General features: G+C 38.8%; 4 protein-coding genes across 8 annotated transcripts; 1 reads left to right on the top strand and 3 right to left on the bottom strand.

Annotated features, from left to right (window-relative positions):
- On the top strand, positions 1 to 4094 carry LOC104785014 (electron transfer flavoprotein-ubiquinone oxidoreductase, mitochondrial). 2 transcript variants are annotated; one of them, XR_767303.2, is made up of 18 exons: positions 1 to 510; positions 613 to 689; positions 773 to 879; positions 978 to 1059; positions 1129 to 1284; positions 1379 to 1453; positions 1571 to 1687; positions 1809 to 1877; positions 1994 to 2086; positions 2294 to 2396; positions 2482 to 2606; positions 2700 to 2749; positions 2839 to 2905; positions 2988 to 3067; positions 3180 to 3308; positions 3426 to 3492; positions 3609 to 3747; positions 4017 to 4094. XR_767303.2 is itself a non-coding variant. In XM_010510133.2 (17 exons), the coding sequence occupies exons 1-17, from the start codon at positions 117 to 119 to the stop codon at positions 3690 to 3692; spliced, it is 1875 nt and encodes a 624-aa protein (XP_010508435.1). In that variant the 5' UTR covers positions 1 to 116; the 3' UTR covers positions 3693 to 3901. The 2 variants fall into 2 exon arrangements, 1 of the variants encoding a protein (XP_010508435.1); XM_010510133.2 differs by lacking the exon at positions 4017 to 4094 and having other exon boundaries at positions 3609 to 3901.
- LOC104785015 (flowering time control protein FPA) lies at positions 3856 to 9907 on the bottom strand. 2 transcript variants are annotated; one of them, XM_010510134.2, is made up of 6 exons: positions 9399 to 9907; positions 7705 to 7947; positions 7433 to 7489; positions 6531 to 7342; positions 4987 to 6285; positions 3856 to 4183 (listed from the first exon to the last, which is right to left on the bottom strand). In XM_010510134.2, the coding sequence occupies exons 1-5, from the start codon at positions 9666 to 9668 to the stop codon at positions 5019 to 5021; spliced, it is 2649 nt and encodes an 882-aa protein (XP_010508436.1). In that variant the 5' UTR covers positions 9669 to 9907; the 3' UTR covers positions 3856 to 4183; positions 4987 to 5018. The 2 variants fall into 2 exon arrangements, with proteins under 2 accessions (XP_010508436.1, XP_010508437.1); XM_010510135.2 differs by lacking the exon at positions 3856 to 4183 and adding an exon at positions 4543 to 4857.
- LOC104785013 (3beta-hydroxysteroid-dehydrogenase/decarboxylase-like) lies at positions 10052 to 13895 on the bottom strand. The gene is made up of 12 exons (XM_010510132.2): positions 13417 to 13895; positions 13127 to 13216; positions 12902 to 13035; positions 12632 to 12802; positions 12360 to 12476; positions 12189 to 12268; positions 11643 to 11835; positions 11453 to 11555; positions 10919 to 11093; positions 10613 to 10769; positions 10458 to 10524; positions 10052 to 10363 (listed from the first exon to the last, which is right to left on the bottom strand). The coding sequence occupies exons 1-12, from the start codon at positions 13670 to 13672 to the stop codon at positions 10215 to 10217; spliced, it is 1692 nt and encodes a 563-aa protein (XP_010508434.1). The 5' UTR covers positions 13673 to 13895; the 3' UTR covers positions 10052 to 10214.
- On the bottom strand, positions 14184 to 17081 carry LOC104785012 (hydroxyacylglutathione hydrolase 1, mitochondrial). 3 transcript variants are annotated; one of them, XM_019245662.1, is made up of 8 exons: positions 16916 to 17081; positions 16088 to 16270; positions 15803 to 16006; positions 15392 to 15515; positions 15097 to 15197; positions 14795 to 14875; positions 14600 to 14698; positions 14184 to 14516 (listed from the first exon to the last, which is right to left on the bottom strand). In XM_019245662.1, the coding sequence occupies exons 2-8, from the start codon at positions 16196 to 16198 to the stop codon at positions 14370 to 14372; spliced, it is 867 nt and encodes a 288-aa protein (XP_019101207.1). In that variant the 5' UTR covers positions 16199 to 16270; positions 16916 to 17081; the 3' UTR covers positions 14184 to 14369. The 3 variants fall into 3 exon arrangements, with proteins under 3 accessions (XP_019101207.1, XP_010508431.1, XP_010508432.1); XM_010510129.2 differs by having other exon boundaries at positions 16763 to 17080; XM_010510130.2 differs by having other exon boundaries at positions 14370 to 14516; positions 14795 to 14869; positions 16763 to 17078.

Here is a 17515-nt window from a genome sequence, read left to right as displayed (position 1 = left end):
GAGGCTGCCACATCATCGCCGAGTCAGTACGAAGCTTTTGTTAATGTCTTCTTCTTCTTAATCCTTTCCTCCTCGATCATCATCATCCTTGTTTTACTCAGTAGTGATCCATCATCATGCATAGATTCCTTGTAAAGCTCTCTTCTTCTTCGAATCAATTCAGAAGCTCTAAGAATCACCGTCTGATTCTCCCTCTATTACCTTCGTCAAAACCTTTTACCTCATCCTCGTCTGTGTCGTCGTCACCTCCGAGGCACTCGAATCGATCTGGGTATCCTTATCTCGTCGAGTTGTTTCAAAAAATTTCACCTTTAAGCTCAAATTCGAGGACTTTAGGAGTGAATGGGAGGAGTATCAGCAGTGAAGCGGGAAGAGAGTCGATAGAGTACGATGTTCTGATTGTCGGAGCTGGACCGGCCGGTTTATCTGCTGCTATACGATTGAAACAACTGTCTCAGGAGAAGAACATTGATCTCTCTGTTTGCGTCGTTGAGAAAGGAGCAGAAGTAGGTCAGTTTCCTCTCTCTCTCTCTCTCTCTTTCTCAATAAAGTATTGATCTTTATATTCTCTTTTAGCTCTCTGTAATTGGTTGTGAGTTTCATTATATGTAGGAGGACATATTATATCTGGAAATGTTTTTGAACCTGTGGCATTAGATGAACTTCTACCTCATTGGAGACAAGAACATGTTTGACCCTTTCTCTCTCTCTTTACTTAGTCTTGTATGCTCCTTGTTTAAGAACTAAGAAGAAACCATATGTATGTTTGTAGACACCCATTGAGATCCCTGCTTCATCTGATAAGTTCTGGTTTTTGACGAAAGATCGTGCAATTTCACTTCCTTCTCCGTTTGATAACAAGGGAAACTACGTTATCAGGTATTGTGTAAGAGAGAAACTCTATTACTACTCTTTTGTGTACATGTTTACAAGTTTTATTTGTGATGTTTGGTATTTGGTGGTGCTTGTGTATGCAGTTTGAGTCAACTGGTGCGTTGGCTAGGAGGAAAAGCTGAGGAGCTTGGAACTGAGATTTATCCTGGCTTTTCTGCTAGTGAGGTAATTTTTCTGTTTAGAGTCTTGAATGAATACAATTGATGTTTTTTCATAGGAAACGTTCCTTTTCAGGTCTTATATGATGCAAGTGATAAAGTTGTTGGGATTGCAACCAAAGATATGGGTATATCCAAAGATGGTTCCAAGAAGGAGAATTTCCAGCCAGGCGTTGACATAAAAGGGCGAGTTACACTATTTGCAGAGGGATGCAGAGGATCATTGTCAGAGGTCAGAAGAACCGTTTTGATTATAAGGATACACACACACGATTTGCCTGCATCTACTGCTCATGCTAACCAAGTTCTTACTCTTATTTGTGCAGAGAATCATTAAAAAGTATAAATTAAGAGAGGAGGTTAATGCTCAGCATCAGACATATGCTTTGGGAATTAAGGAGGTAACCACTTCTATCCTTGATTAGTTGTAACTCGAATTCAGGTTTTGCTTAATAGTTTCTCTTTGGAAACTGTTGGCCATATGTCATTTTTAATTGCTGATACTTTTAGTATAACAGGTTTGGGAGATAGATGAAAGCAAGCATAACCCCGGGGAAGTTGTTCATACATTGGGTTGGCCCTTAGATCCCAAAACTTATGGAGGTTCATTCTTGTACCACATGAACGACAGGCAGGTAACTCATCTCTCCCTTCGAAGATTCTTTGGTACTGTTGAGAAAATATTGCCTTAATCAATTACAAAACTTATCTTTCAATTTTGGTAGCTCAGTTTGTGTTTTCTTTTCAACCAAACAGGTTGCGCTTGGTTTGGTTGTTGCCTTGAATTACCACAACCCTTTTTTGAATCCGTATGAGGAATTTCAGGTATGTCAATATCTCATTACGATTGGACTTTTTGCCGGTTACAATGAATACCTTTCTAATAAGGCAATTCAAAATTGAGAAGTTTGATGAACAATATCATTTTATCCTCCAAACAGAAACTCAAACCCCATCCTGCCATTAAACGCATCTTAGAAGGCGGTACTGTGCTTCAGTATGGAGCTCGTACCTTAAATGAAGGTGGTTTTCAGGTGAGTTGAAACTTACCCCCTTAGATACTGCTGCCTTGATTCTTTGAAAGCAGTACAATTCCCATTTTGGTGTTAGCCATTTTCTAATGCATGTAATGTCCATACATAGTTTAGCTTTATTGACTGGGAAATAAGATTTCTAGATAGCATCGTGAATTTGTTTGGCAATTTATAACATATTTGAACTTGATGCTAGTAAAATTTCAGTCCATTCCCTATCCAGTATTTCCTGGAGGAGCAATAATTGGATGTTCAGCTGGTTTTCTCAATGTACCCAAGATTAAAGGAACGCATACAGCAATGAAATCAGGTCACAATAAATCGTTGGTAAAATACGGTTTTATTTCATTGTCCCATCACAGAATTCTCATCTTAATGTCATCAACATGTTACAGGAATGTTAGCAGCAGAGGCTGCATTTGGTGTACTTCATGAAGGTATAAACATGAACACATACTGGGACAACTTGAAGGATTCATGGGTGTGGAAGGAGCTCTACGCAGCTCGAAACTACCGTCCTGTACGTAATATCATGAACATATACCAACGCATATTGTTTCCTATCTAATTGATATTTCCTTGAAGATAAGATCTTAATCTCTAATCCTTGCAGGCATTCGAGTATGGGCTACTCCCTGGCTTGGCCGTGAGTGCTATGGAACAGTAAGACCTGGGCTTGATTCTCCTTTTTGCAGTGTTTGTATGATCATTTCTTTTTGCTATAAGTGAACTATTTATGTTTGATTATGCAGCTATGTACTGAAAGGAAAGGTCCCTTTCACGCTCAAGCATGGGAAAGCTGACCACGAAGCAACAAATGTAAGTATTACAAGCACTTGTATAAACCTTAACACATTGACTGATGAAAACACAACTAAAGTCGTGCTACATTTTAATGCAGCTTGCTCGGAAATGCACACCAATTGAGTATCCAAAGCCAGATGGTGTTTTGTCATTTGATGTGCCAACTTCGTTATACAGGTTTGTACCATGACACAAACTCCAATATATCTACAATGTAAAAGTACTCCTCCTATGGTATTTACGAGTAATTGGTTGCATCTTGAATGTTGAATGATGATGATGATAACAGGAGTAATACCAATCATGATCATGATCAACCATCTCATTTGCGCTTGAGGGATCCCAAGATTCCAGAAAAGGTAAACTTTCCAGAGTATGCTGCACCAGAGTCACGATACTGCCCAGCCCGTGTTTACGAGTAATAACTCACTTACTCTCCCCTCTATCTCTACATGTGCAATTTGATCAATAGAGTAACTTACTGAAACAAGATACTCATCATGGTTTGTATGTTGATTCTAAACTTAAAAAAAAGATATGTGGAAGATGAAGAGGGAAAGCCGAAACTGCAGATCAACGCTCAAAACTGTTTGCACTGCAAGGTATGCATCACTGACTTTCAAGTACTTTTTGTTAAATCATGTGTATTCATGTTACTCGATTGATTTTGGAGAAGTTTAAATCGTTATTTTGAATTTTGTTTTTAAATATGTGAAAGGCATGTGACATCAAAGATCCTAAGCAGAACATAGAGTGGACGGTGCCTGAAGGAGGTGGAGGCCCTGCCTATTCCCTCATGTAGTCTCCAAAGTTTAACAAACTTCTCACTTTTACCATAAATGAAACTCAACAAAATCGTATGTCTGAGTTTTTTTTTTTATAGTAAATAAATGTACGTAAGCTCTAGTGTTTTGTTTGTTTGTAAAACTTTCACATGATACTAATGGGGCATACGAGAAAGTAGATTTAAAACTTGGGTTCTCCATTGAAATATCATCAACAATTTTGACATGATGTCGAGGATTTGTTTTATAAGAGTAACAAAAATAAACTATTTAGGAAAAGAAAAGAAAATCTAAAATTCACAGTCAATTTATACAGCCTTTCTTTTATCTAAACACCGCAGGGAAAAAACCTAAGAAAGAAAGAAAAACGAGGATGAGCTAAGAGCACCAAGCCTTCTTCTTCTCTTTTTTTGCGTCTGTAGGACTTTGTTCGTACACTTCTTACTATAGCACAACGCCTCTCTCTTGGTCAGGCAAGTTTTACCGCTTTTAGCTCCCAAACCACCACCTACACAGTTTCAAAACAGGTATGAGTTAGTGACACGGCTTCTCTAAGCTTCCTTCCTCCAATTCAATCACTTTTCTCTAAGTTCATAAAAAGGCAAATCACACGATTGAATCTGTTATTTTCTCCTTGGTAATTTAAGAGGTTTGGTTAATGATAAGAGTATCATCAGATTGTGTTCATCTGAGTTTTTCTCGGACAGCATTTTCAAGTCTATCAAATTGGCTTTCTGCAATCAGTCGTCTTTGTATGCTCTTTAATGATCGCAGTTAAGATTCTGAAACTCTTTATCTTTTGTATTAGAGTTTTGCAAGCTGAAGCAAAGGTTGTTATATTTCTATACAAGCAATTAGAACTCCTAATCATCACAAAGTATATTCTTATCACATTTACGAAATTTACAAATCCAAGGTATGCTAGTAACCAACCGTTTACACACACATACACACTCCATCGTAGCTCCACAAAAACAAAGGGAATTCAATAAAAAGCAAAATTTACATGTCATAAGAAGAATACCAAAGTAGATGTCATATGTATACCATTAGGCTGGATTCATGGTAGAAGCATAGAAAGAACCAACAAAGTAGGCATCCACAATGACAATGCAAGCAACAGATAAAAGATGTATTTTCAACAAAGCAATCCTACGTTTTTCTCACAAAAGTTCATGTACCCTATATAAAAATGTAGACTAAAATGCTTCAGCTTTTACACAGATAACTCTACAGAAATGCAAATATCAACAGAGCTTATGCTCATTCAACTCAGTGATCAAACAAAGGGTGAAGATAGAGATGATTTACCTTAAAGATTACGATGGCGGGTGGAGCTAGTTTCAAGGCCCCTGTCCAGCCGGAGTACCTGAAGACTGTTGCTGCTGCTTCTGCTGTATCTGGAGAAGAAGGTTTGCGGCAAACTGTAGTGTTGACTGGTATCTCTGGTTCTTATCCACCTCCCCATCTGTTGTACCTTGATCAGCCCCAGAGAGCAAAGGCTGCAACTGTGGTGTTTGGCTTTGTGGCTCTAAGTTTGCCTTGTCAGTTGGTGGTTGCATAGCAGCTTGGAATTGGGAAGGATTTAAGTTATGCGCCTGATTTGTTGTAACGGCATGATAATTAGCTTGCTGATAGCTTGGACGACCATAGTTTTGGTTTGGCATGGAAGCTTCTGGTTGGTATTGCTGTGTCATGGGCTGAGAAACAGTCTGATTTGACGAACCCTGTGTGTACATGGCATAATTATTATGAGGCATATTTGGTAACGGAGACAGCTGAGGCATGTTAACAGATTGGCCTTGGTATTGCACGTTGCCATGGACCATTCCGCTAGAGTAGTTGGGGTTGTTTGAAGCTGCTGGGTAACGCAGAGGGAGAGGGGGAGGAGGAGGTAGTTGCCCGGCTGGAGTGTATTGATTTCCATATTGTTGGAATGACTGATTTGACGGTGCTTCTCCATTGTACAGTCCATTGGATTGAGTAACTGTGGAAACAACTGTTGAATTGCCTGACAAAGGTTGGTGACTCTCGGGGGCAGTAGGTTGAGAAGTTGCAGGGAGAAAAGATGCCAGAGTCGCTAAAAGCTCCGGAGTTAAACTAACCCCAGCTTGAGGCGCTGCATTGTTAGGTATTCTGAGAGGCTCGCTAACGGATGGTTTTGAAGGAGCTGTCAAATGTTCTGGTGCACCCATGTTGTAATTTTCCCTAGGAGGATATAAACTGTGACTGGCATTGGCAGGTGAATCCCGGGCTTGATCCATATAAGGCAGAGGATTGTACTGAGTTTCATGTCTGTATGATGCTGCAACAGGAACAGCTGGCGGAGGCAACTTGAGAACAACACCATAAAGCCGTTCTGGACCAGACACTTTGAGTACATCAGTTAAGAAATCTGATGGAGGCACCAAGAATAACGTTGTTCCATCATCTAATTTGGCAACACCTGCCCGATTTTTTGAGCCAAGGTAGCGGAGAAATTCAGTGTAAGACGCAAAATCTTCTTGCAGGTTTGGTAAGAAGAAAACGATTTCAAATCCAATGGCTTCGGTGTAATGTTTGGCGAGCATATCCAAACCAGTTCTTGCTGAACAATTGATGACCTCAGGGCTATACATCAATTTAAAAAAAAACCAAAGTCAGCAATTGAAGGAAACGTCATCAGTTAAATCATAAATGCATTAGCACCACGTAAATCAAGACATCTCAGAAACTATACAAGCAATAGTCAATCCTACAATTTACTACCTAAAATAATGACCTCTAACTTCCATCAAGAATGTAAAGAAAATATGTGGTTCTCTCTAAAAGAATGAAAACATTAGAAGGGTTAAAATACTGTAAAGGGTACTCACAGTTTAGTTTCAATCCCTTTTCCAATAGGTACACAACGAGCACAACAGACAGGAGTGCCACCCTTGGCAATCATTCCTCTCCACATGTCAGAATCAGAGTGACCACGGTTAGGCCTAGCAGCAACTGAACCACGTCCATATGACCTCTCATCTACACCCATTGGAGTAAAACCGTCCACCGATCCATCTCTTTTGGCTCGTTTACTTTCCCTGTCCAACTGAGCAGGATCATATCCTTCCCAAGAACCAGGGTTTGACCTCGTACCTTGTGCAGGAGATGGGAGGATTCCAGGCCCTGTTGGAGATGGGAGTATTCCCGTTCCATTTGGTGATGGCCTCCTCCAGTTTGGCTCCTTGCCTACAACATCGTTGTATTCTGAACCATTATAAGAACGCTCATTGCTACCTCTGAAGGGCCTCATAGACCCAGGAATTCCAGTAGAATGAGGAGAAGCTACAAATGACGGGTCATTGTTGTACATATCTGGCCTTGACCGTTTCACACCAGAGTAAAAACTAGTATCATCTTGCTGAGGAGGCAGCTCATCGTTTGAGTACATAATTGTGATTCTCTGATCCCTGTATAACCTCCCCTGTAGCTCTTCCTTTGCACGGCGAGCTTCCTCCGCGCTTCTAAACTCCACAAGTGAAAAATGCATTGATGGGTAACTTTTAATCCTCTCGATCTCACCAAAGAGTATCATTGCATTGTGTAGCACTTGCTCATCTATCTGAAGAGTAGGAGGGTACACAACCCGCAGAACCTTACTTGGCTGGACACCTCCTTTACCATCTTCATATGAGTGAGGATACTGTAAGAATATACCAAAATGTCAAAGCCAAACCTACACAAATAACCATTAACAAGAAACATACTATTTTCAACTTTTACGAGTACTAACCTGCGGTTTCTGATTCATATTCCCATTCCTGTTATCATAGGAGCCAGCCCATTGTTCCTAAAGATAAAGACAAAGTAACTTGATTTCAGAATAAAAACGATGAGCAGACACTATTATGGAATATGAAACGGTGCTACAAAGCTGTAAGAATTCACAAAAGACCAGTTGATTCGGGTAAATACTGCTCCTAGGTGCAAAAGACAGAGCTCAGCACTAAAAGTCTGATGCAAATTATTAAAGTAAACAGAAATAAATGTCACAAGGGCACTTACTTTTCTTGGCGCTTGTGACCGAAGAAAATCAACCCGCAAATAGCTACCACCCATTCGCTTTCCATTCATGCTCTTAGCCTGTAAAGCATCATCCATCTCATAATAATCAATGAAAGCTGTCTTGCGTTCTCTAAGAAATCTAAAATCCTCGATCTTCCCAAACTTGCTGAACTCTTCCTCCAGCTCATCCTTCGAGACACTCGGGCTGATTCCACCCACCCAAAGACTCTTACAAGGTTTTGCCTGCAACAACAAAAGGCGCATACATAAGAAGTTGATATAATAATACCCAGATAGGTTGCAGAGAATAGAGCTTCAAACATCAAGGAAACTAAACACACAAACTAACACATAATTCCAACTACATTATGACACCAATTGGCATCAATTGCTATCCTAAACTAACAACATCATCTTCCTCTTATCAATCAGTGTTAACAGTCTATCAAGACTAAACACACATATGGTCTGCAGGAGAAGAATGTCGATCTCAAAGCTGGCAAGACATTAACGTTCTCTGCAAAGCATTCTTGTCTTTATTGTTGCCTGAGTCGACAATAAACCAAACCTTGGACACTCCATTAAGTACTTAAAGCCGGGAGAGATTGAATTTTGAGTCTGCTTGCAAATGAATCTTTTTTTCTTGATCACTGTAGATATACAAATCCCAGAATGGTCGTGAAGAACTCAACTCCTTGAGGAACAAAACTGGGAAAGCCTAGAATGTACGTAGGGCAAGAAGTGAGGAGCACGTTTTGTTCTTCAGAAAGAGCGTTTCAAAAATAAAAGCATCTCTTTCACCAGAAGACGATCATCTTACGTATCTGATTGGTAGAGTTAGCCAATTAACAACCACATAATTTTTCTTTACTGTAGCATCCAGGATAAGCATGCCCTAAACTCCTCCATAACTGATATGGATTTGTGCCACCGATACTAAGGAATTTGACCGATACCGGCGATACGCTGCCGGTTGTTGATGATATCTCGAGTACCCCGTAGACTAATCTCCACACAGTTTGGTTTTGCAGGAAACTGTAACTTTAAACTCCCAATTTGATATCTGTTTTGGCTGATGATCGATGATATGCTAGCTTCCAAATTTTTCACCTTTGCAAATTCCGCAATTTAGTCATACTCAAGCTTGTGAGATAGATTTTAACAACTGGAGCGAACCTGAAATCAGACTCTGCTAAACGCGGATACAAGTCTGAAGATAACGCTAATGATATCGCAGAGGACAACAATTGAATCATCAACCTTTTGCATAACGGAGAGAAAGATGTGTTTGATGTATTCTTTTGCAGCTCATTCGAATAAGAGTGTTTATATATATGCTTTGACATCAAATTCTTCACGTATAAGCTCTCTTTTGTGGTTTCGCTTGGCGCGAGTTTGGTTAGACGTTGTTGTAGAATAAAACCAAACTAATTTGAGAAATTGCGTTTTCTCTATCTTTTTTTAAGATCGGATCGGGTTTTGCCTTCAGCTATGATAGATAATAGGAAAAAAAATCTAGGTTTCGACTTTGATTTGTACGAGATGAACTCAGATTCAACACACAAAAAATAAATTTTAACTAAACAAGCAACACCAAAGTTATGTGAACCTCCTGGACTATGAATTCGTGAAAACAGTATAATAATCGTTGACAAAAGACAATCAAAGTTAGAGAGCAATAGATAAGAACAAACCGGTCGCGCGAATTCGATCTTAATCTGACTTCCATTCAAATCAGCTCCTTGAAGAGCCTCCTTCGCAGCCACAGCTTCCTCCACATGTCTATAGTATATAAACGCGAATCCACGCGAAGAATACGCCGTGATTCTATCGATATCGCCGTATCTTCCAAACAGCTCGGTCAGATCTGAGTCTGTCGTTTCGATCGTAAGGCTACCGACCCAAAGATTATTCGATTTGAAACCCGAATCATCGGCTTTGAATGGCTTCATGGCTAACGCCATCGTTGATTTGGTTTCAGTTGGCGATAATTCTAAGAATTCGAATCCTTCTGAATTGATGATTGTTTTACCTTTGCGGTAATGAGATTTCGATATCTCGACGAGAGACGAATTGAACGATGAAGCAGTATAGTACGTGGTGCAAGAAAGAGAGAGAGATTTGAGTTTTAAAATCAACCCACCTAACAGAGAAGGAGAAGAGATAACCCTAGATAAGAGTTCGAAGACGAAGAAGATTAGATTGAGAGAGAGAGAAAGAGGAGAGGCCCAGAAGGTGTCGAAGCGGCGGCTTTTAAAGGGCATATATAGATGATAACTTTTCCTTTATTTTATTTCATTATTACTATTTCTTTTTGGAATCCGAAACGAAACGCTGCGTTTTAATGTAGTCATGGCAAATTGGTAAATTATCTTAATTATATATTATCATCATCCCTCTCACTCTTAAGATTACATTCCGAAACATAGCATATTGTTTGTACAAAAACATCTAATAACTGCAATTAGTCTCTGGAACTGTTGGTGTTCATTTAGTCGACTTTGGAAGCTTCACAAGAACATTGGTTTAGCCGAAGCATCAGAAACAGGCACCATCCTTTTAACAACTGTTAAGCATTCGACGAAGATCCTGGCTAGGTAATAGAGCTCAAGCTCGTATTGCTCGTAGATGAAGAACGCAGTGAACGAGAACGACATCACTGTTCAGCAAAGTGTTCGGACAATGTTATGGACAGGACAATTTTTGGATGCTGATGTTTATGAAGTGTGAAAACAAAAGTTTTGTTTAAGTACCTGTGAAAAGAAATGCTGCCAATGAACGGGATAAGATCAGTTTGAGGAGATATAGGGATCCTGCAATCTGTTTTTTGGTTTCAGGAAACGAGAGAAATGAGTTTACTGTCATGTTTGCTGGGCACTGGATAAGTGTGTAGAGAGTAGAATTGTACCTTGAAGAACTTGATCCAGTCTCCTCCTCTGCTTAGGGATTTAAAACGGCCAACTCCGTGGTTCCACACAACTACGACATCTTTGCTAAAATCTCTCACAGCTGACTCCGAGATCTCAAATCTCCACGGGGGTATTTTCTTGACTTGAAACCCCAAACTGTCAAAATAAGCAATTATATCACTTAACTGCATATACATTTCACAAGAGAAACATATATACATGGATGCATCACCAAAATTGTGGTGTCACAAAATAAGTTTACTATCCTCTGTAGTGCTAACTAAACTTTCGGAATTAATACTTACATTTTTGACGGCACAAAAGCAAGTCCATAGAGAGCAACAGCAAATAGAAACAGGAGTTGGGCTGCAGATGAAGTAAATGTCTTTCCAGAAAAGAAGAACCAGTAATATAACAAGTTGAGGAAAACAAAAGAAACGAATGTTTTCTTCTCATTTCTCCACAGCAAGATGTCTGCAACTGCATGAGAACATAGATGAAAAGTCAAGTCGATTTAAAGAAATTAACATTAAACGCTTGCATTGACCCAGAGTTTGTTTATATGTGCATAACATAAAGTTGCAACTCGCATAAACTCACATGGTCTCGAAGCAGGTGTAAATGGATCAAGTAAATACTTCAGCATGTTCTAGACATCTAGTAGCAAGAAATCTAAGTTAAGAATAGAGATAGATTCTTTCCAGGTTTAGCCTTATTAACATGCATCATCATACCCATCGCTAAATGAGACACAGACTTAAAGCAATATAACTGAATACTTAGCCAAGAACACTTTCAAAGGGCATTATTATAATTGTTAATAGCGAGTTGGTTCTAACCTTTACCACAACCAAGAAGCTGATCTGCAGTAGATTGCATGATCGTGTCATCAGACTTCTCAAGATCCCGAGAGAACCACTGAACCGTTGATGCAATACCATCCTACGATCCAACAAGAGCTAATGAATCCAAGGAAGCTTTCAACCAGCTGAATATGATAAAAACAAATAAAATCCAATTTAAACTCACTTCAAGTGTCACAACAGGTGTGTAACCAAGATGCTTCTTAGCTGCATTGCAGTTAAAAGTTCTCGTTGATGAAGCTAACAGAGCATACTGATGAGCTGTGTCATAATTACTCCCAAGACCCTCTTTTTCGTGTGTCCATTTAAGAAGTGAGAAAACAAACAAAACCAGCCGAACAGGAAGTTTAATAGATGGTCTGCAATTTACGAGAAGAAAAATATCAAAAGAAGTAAACCAGAAAGTTCGGTCTAAGGATCTGAATCTTATCTAATGATCAATATATAGATATTAGGAGACGGAAACATGTACAAGATAGTAGCTATGGCCGTACTCGAAACAGTTCCACTAGATAAGGTAGTTCATGAAATATATCATTAGAAAATTACTAAAAATGTAGATGCTGTAAGAAGGGAACATTCAGGGTAGGTTCAGAAATTCTGAGGGACCTTCGACCATGCTTCAGCAGACACCGGATAATCAGGAAACAGTAAGAGAAAGGAGTTCACAACAAGTTTCATTATATCAAAAACTGTTTGGATGCTCAGTTACCTTGGGTATCCCAGACCTCCAACAATGTGGCTTACAAAGTCCAAAAATCTGACCGGCTTGAGGTTTGTGATAAAAAATTCCTACATAAAGTCGACACAGAAAAACTTCATCACATATAAAGGTCTTGCTCTTTCAGGAGTGATTTGGTAGATACATATGCCTCAGGGTTACCTTTCCAGCTACATACTCCGTTTGTAAATCTAATGCTTCTGCGGCGCATATATGTGCATGAGAAACGTTCTCAGAGTAAGTGAAATCAGACATATTTTCACCACTCCCAATTATAAACTGAAATTTTAAAAGACAAAGACAGTCATTCCCCAAACATAAGAAAACCAAGGATAAATCAAGCTCAAGGAATATGCCATTATCAAAGGGAAATCTTCCAGGTATCATAAGATAATTAACATAAACTCAATAATGTGATGAAATAATAGTAAGACCTTTGCATATCCGGACTTGGCTAGATTCACAAGGAAAGGTACAAACTCCGTGTCACCAGGTCCAAAAACAATGCTAGAGCGAAGTGCACAAGTTAAGAGACCATCACGGGTGTTAGCAAATTTGATCAAAGCTTCCGCTTGAGCTTTAAAGTCTGTCAACATGGCTTGGAACTGCAACAGAATCAAAGCAAAACAGTTAAACAGATATCATCTCTGAACAAGATCAAAAAGAGAAAAAAAACCAACAAAACAATTATCCTCAGGGATTACCTTCAAAGGGCGTCTCAAGGATTCATCACCATCATGTATAGGTTGGGAACCATCAAAAACAACATCAGCAGTACTGTTATAGATAAGTTTCCTGACTCCAGACTCACGACATGCAGAAATCACATTTCTTGTACCTATCAGGGAGTCAACGACATATACAAATTAACCACCCAAGGTTAAACTAATAAAATGGTAAACCATCTTGTAAGTGAGCAAGAACTTTACCTTGAACAATAACCTTGTAGCAGTCAAAGTAATCATCAGAACGTAAATCAGTAGCTCCCATGTAAAATACAACACAGGAACCCTCACTAACTGCAAAAGAAGAAAACAATTATATGATGTTACAATCACATCTCAACATCTAAAACACCAAAACTCATATCAGAACCCAAAAATCTCAAACATCCAAAAAATCTCCCGCAGCATTTTCTCAGATACCAAACAACACCGATCTGTCCAACGTCTCTTAACAAAGCGCAAGCAATTCATACACAGAGAAATAAGAAGCAAACCTTTAACGATCTGAGGTTTATCACAAACATCGACGGAGTGGTAAGAAGCGCGGTCGGAGGAGAGAGCATCCACAAGGACCGAATCGGATTCGTCGAGGTTTAGAGAGTGAGCGGAATCAGCGACTCGGACTGTCCAGTTTCCGAGGCGAAGCAATCTAGAGACAAGCGATCTACCAATGAACCCTCGGCCGCCAAGGACGACACATGTCTTGAGGCTGAGATGAGAATCGCCATGGACGGAATCTTCTCCCTCCATTGTTATCGCCGAATTTAAAAAAAAAAACCAAAGCTCTATTCGCTTTTTTCCGATATATCGCACTCGCGCGAGTCAACTCAGCGAAAAAGGTCGAGCCGAGTTAGATCAGTGCACAAAAAGCTGAATATACTACTAATGTTGAAGGGGTTGCTTGGCGGGCAGATCATACGCTTGCAACCTCTCTCTCTCTCTTACTCGCGAAACCTTTTAGCGTTTCCATTTATTCTTCCGCTACGTAATAATAATTTTTAATACTGACACTTTTTCGCATAAATTCGATTAAATTAGACTTTAATATATTAATCATGTATTTAATTGTTGTAAGACTTTTTGTTGTTAAGTATTTGTTGACAAAGCAATAGACGCACGGTTGCGTTTTCACGTTTGGTGAATCAAATCCATCAATCCACCAAACTAATGATTTCCAAAGTTAGAAATTTGGTAAAGCTCTTTGAAGAGAGAACTAAAACGTATACACTTGTGTAGTTGTGTGCTGAAGTATATATTACACTTGAAAATCTCATAATTTAATAATTGAGCAACTAAATATATATAGATATTTTTCTGTTTTGAATACAGATTCAAATGGATTAACTGAAGAAAGCCCAAAACATATAATAACATATTGATTTTTTTGCGGCTGATGATGATTTGTGAATTTTCTATACAAATTAAGAAACATGCCCCAAGTTTTTTTTCAGAAACGGTCTCTGGCTCTTTGTATACGACGCAGTGCTTCAGCTTCGGTTGCTGAGTCTGGAATGCTTAATGATTTACGGATATCTTTGCTCGATGTTCTGAGGAACGGGTTACACGCTTTCTCCACCTTAACAGTCGTTGGAATCTACATGCAAAACCCAGTAAATGAGATCCAGAAAGACGTTTGGTGAGCTAAGAGGGGATGATAGGGAAGAGATCAGATTTTACCGATGGGAGTCCCTGGCTGCGCAGATGGGCGACTCGGGTTGCATAGGACTGAAGAGTTTCATTCTTTGGTTCTACTGATAGTGCAAACTTTAGATTTCCCTGTATCATGGAGGATATATAGATAGTTTATTTCACCAAGTCGCAGAGAGTTCACCAATGTGAGATAAGACAGTATTTATGTGGTGTAAAACTTACTGCTGTGTTTTCACGGCCGCAGTATATATTTGTATCATCTGGTAACGCCACGATCTTTTGAAGTGATGAAAGCATCTGAGATTTACGCAAAAAAAAAAGGGGGTTTATCGTTAACAAAGGACAAAGCAGAATTAGAGTACTCCCAAGTGGTCTCTCCATAATGGTCTCTCCATAAGGTCTATAACAATTAACTCACTTAGAACATTTTTGCCAAAAGAGATAACCATAGAGTGCAAGGCTACAGAGGGTTATTTTTCAGATTCATCGGTTAGGTTTTATGCCTAATTTTCAATCAATGTTACCTGCTCAGGGGTACCTTCTGAAAGGGTACCACAGGATAAGCTATATATTAGGTCTCCTGTGAATATTGTCGCTGACCCAGGAAAGTAGAAGCTTATGTGGCCTGCGTGAGAATAAGAACAATTAAGAGCGTAAAACATGAAATTACTAGTTGTTCAAGTGAGCAGTTACACAGTAATGTCTGGAGAATGACAAATAAGATACTAATATGTGAGCAACCAAACGTGTTCAAAGTTGGCAATACTTGACTGCATATATCATAGTTTGTTAAAGTGGAGGTATATGGCAGCTACAAACCTTGTGTGTGGCCAGGAGTGTCAAGTATCCGGACCTCATGGCCAGCAAACATCCACTTGTCACTATCCTTCAGAAGTATGTCAATTTCAGGAATCCGATCCTTATCCGACGCTGATCCAATCACCTGTCGGCAACATACGTCACATAAAGACACTTCAGTATATATATCTATCGGAAGTAACAACGAAAAGAACAACTAAACATAGTTGCAAAACAAAAAGGCCCAGAAAGCCAAAATTTTCTAGTTAGACTAACACTTTACTACATCACAAAAACCAAACCATTATAATGTAAAGCTCTACTACGTTTCATAGCATTCAGAGGCTAAGGAATACTTCAAGGGAACAAATGATGAGACTTGCGCAAAAAACAAGGTCATAAAGTTCAAAACCGACAATAGTATCCTCTTACCTTAGCGCCATACTTTCCTTTCAATTCAGCATTCCCTCCAATGTGATCATCATGATGATGAGTATTCAAAATGTAAGTTAAATTCCAGTTTTTCCTGCTCAATGCCTCAATAACAGGTGCAGCCTCAGAAGGATCAACCACTCCAACTGTGCCAGTGTCTTCATCGTGCAAAAGATACGCATAGTTGTCCTTACTACAGGGAACCTGGAAACATCCCCGGAAAAAAAAAATAAGAAAAGCAAGCGTATGAAGATAAACAAAGTTTGCACAATGCATACAACTAACCAGTTCGATTTTTAAAGAGGATGGCATGTTGGAAATGCTACAAAAGTGGGTAATTTTAAGGGTTTTTCTAGCTCCACGCAATGTTTTGAGTGGCATGGATAATAACCACATTACTCCGTATAATAAGCTTTTCCTGAGGCAAAGTTGTCTCAAACCAGGCCACACACAAAGCTGACCTCCAATCTGTTTCATGAATTCAATCAAAAGAAAATCATAATCCGATACAAATACTATAAGATTGTCAAACAAAAGACTAATAAAACACAGTTGTCACAAAGCAGACAGAATCGCCAGTTCCACCTAACCAGAGTCAACAACAGATAGATAGTAATTGACCCTTTATGATTGAATCAAACCTAACTAGTCTCAATTTTATTAAAAGTGTGAATCAGCTCTCTCTACTAAGACAAACTCAACACTAGCCCCAGTTAATGGAATCTACAGAGGAAATCTCAAGCATACAAAACGAAGATCGATACAGCGAGAATCTGAATTTCAAAATTTTACAGCAGAGAAATCTCATAAACAGTACCCAACACAGAACTCTGAAAAAAGGGCTAAATCTCGTACCAACCATAAAACTGGATCGGAATTATTAAAAAAAAAAAAAAGGAACAAAGAGAGAATCAAAGAGAAGAGTAAAGAAAAAAGAAAAAGGGGGAAGAGAGAGTAAACCCTAGAACAAGAAGGAATCGATGAATTGTTGGTGGCGGTGGTAGTAGATGAAGCTTTGGAGATCATTGGCATCCTCTATAAACTCTCTCTCTATCTCTATCTATCTATCTGACAGATTCTTCAGATAGAAACGCGGAGATGATTAGGTTTTACCTTTTTAGAGATGGAGAAGATTTAGCGAGTAGAGGAGGAGAAGAAGAAAACCCAGAATTTCTCCTCCTGAGCTGTGATGACGAGTCTGCGACTTCGACAGGAAAATAACGTCAGAGACCTTGAGACAGCTTTTTTTTTTTTTCTTTTTTTTTAACTATTTTTTTTCTTTTCGCTTTTAAGTCAAATTTAATTAGCTCAACTACTTAAAAAAAAAATCCCTCAATAAATTGTTCCCGTGCTCTATTTATTTATAAACTCGTTTATAAATATTCTCACCACGAGGAAATAAATATTTTACTATATGGTATTATTATTATTATTCAAAGCAATACTATAAATTAATATAACGGTTGTACCATATAATTTGTTAAACTTTTTTTTTTTTACTTCTTATGCTTGATTAGATTCCCTTTTCGGTAGCCAGGAACGACGAAAAAAGAAAACATTTCCTTTTGGGTCGACGCAAAGACGTAATAGAATAGATTCCATTTGGTCAGTATTTTGCTGATTTGGTTTTAAACTTTTAGCTCAATTTAGAGTGGTTGAGTTTTGTCAGTCTTACATCTTGCATTTAGAAAATTACAAAAAAAAAAAAAAAAA

Source organism: Camelina sativa, chromosome 5 (assembly GCF_000633955.1).
Source record: "Camelina sativa cultivar DH55 chromosome 5, Cs, whole genome shotgun sequence".
Taxonomy (NCBI): Eukaryota; Viridiplantae; Streptophyta; class Magnoliopsida; order Brassicales; family Brassicaceae; genus Camelina; species Camelina sativa.
This window is presented reverse-complemented; position numbering and strand designations above follow the sequence as displayed.

Coding starts and splice junctions, on each gene's coding strand:
- LOC104785014 (XM_010510133.2), top strand. CDS start 117: ATGCATAGATTCCTTGTAAAGCTCTCTTCTTCTTCGAATCAATTCAGA. Junction 2,087..2,293: donor TAAATGAAGGTGGTTTTCAG/GTGAGTTGAAAC, acceptor GTAAAATTTCAG/TCCATTCCCTATCCAGTATT. Junction 2,397..2,481: donor GCATACAGCAATGAAATCAG/GTCACAATAAAT, acceptor AACATGTTACAG/GAATGTTAGCAGCAGAGGCT.
- LOC104785015 (XM_010510134.2), bottom strand. CDS start 9,668: ATGGCGTTAGCCATGAAGCCATTCAAAGCCGATGATTCGGGTTTCAAA. Junction 7,948..9,398: donor AGATCGAATTCGCGCGACCG/GTTTGTTCTTAT, acceptor TTGTTGTTGCAG/GCAAAACCTTGTAAGAGTCT. Junction 6,286..6,530: donor AAAGGGATTGAAACTAAACT/GTGAGTACCCTT, acceptor ATTGATGTATAG/CCCTGAGGTCATCAATTGTT.
- LOC104785013 (XM_010510132.2), bottom strand. CDS start 13,672: ATGGAGGGAGAAGATTCCGTCCATGGCGATTCTCATCTCAGCCTCAAG. Junction 10,770..10,918: donor GCTTTTGTGCCGTCAAAAAT/GTAAGTATTAAT, acceptor TTATTTTGACAG/TTTGGGGTTTCAAGTCAAGA. Junction 10,525..10,612: donor ACTGGATCAAGTTCTTCAAG/GTACAATTCTAC, acceptor ACCAAAAAACAG/ATTGCAGGATCCCTATATCT.
- LOC104785012 (XM_010510129.2), bottom strand. CDS start 16,834: ATGCCAATGATCTCCAAAGCTTCATCTACTACCACCGCCACCAACAAT. Junction 16,007..16,087: donor CCTCTTTAAAAATCGAACTG/GTTAGTTGTATG, acceptor GGATGTTTCCAG/GTTCCCTGTAGTAAGGACAA. Junction 14,876..15,096: donor CAGAAGGTACCCCTGAGCAG/GTAACATTGATT, acceptor TTTTTGCGTAAA/TCTCAGATGCTTTCATCACT.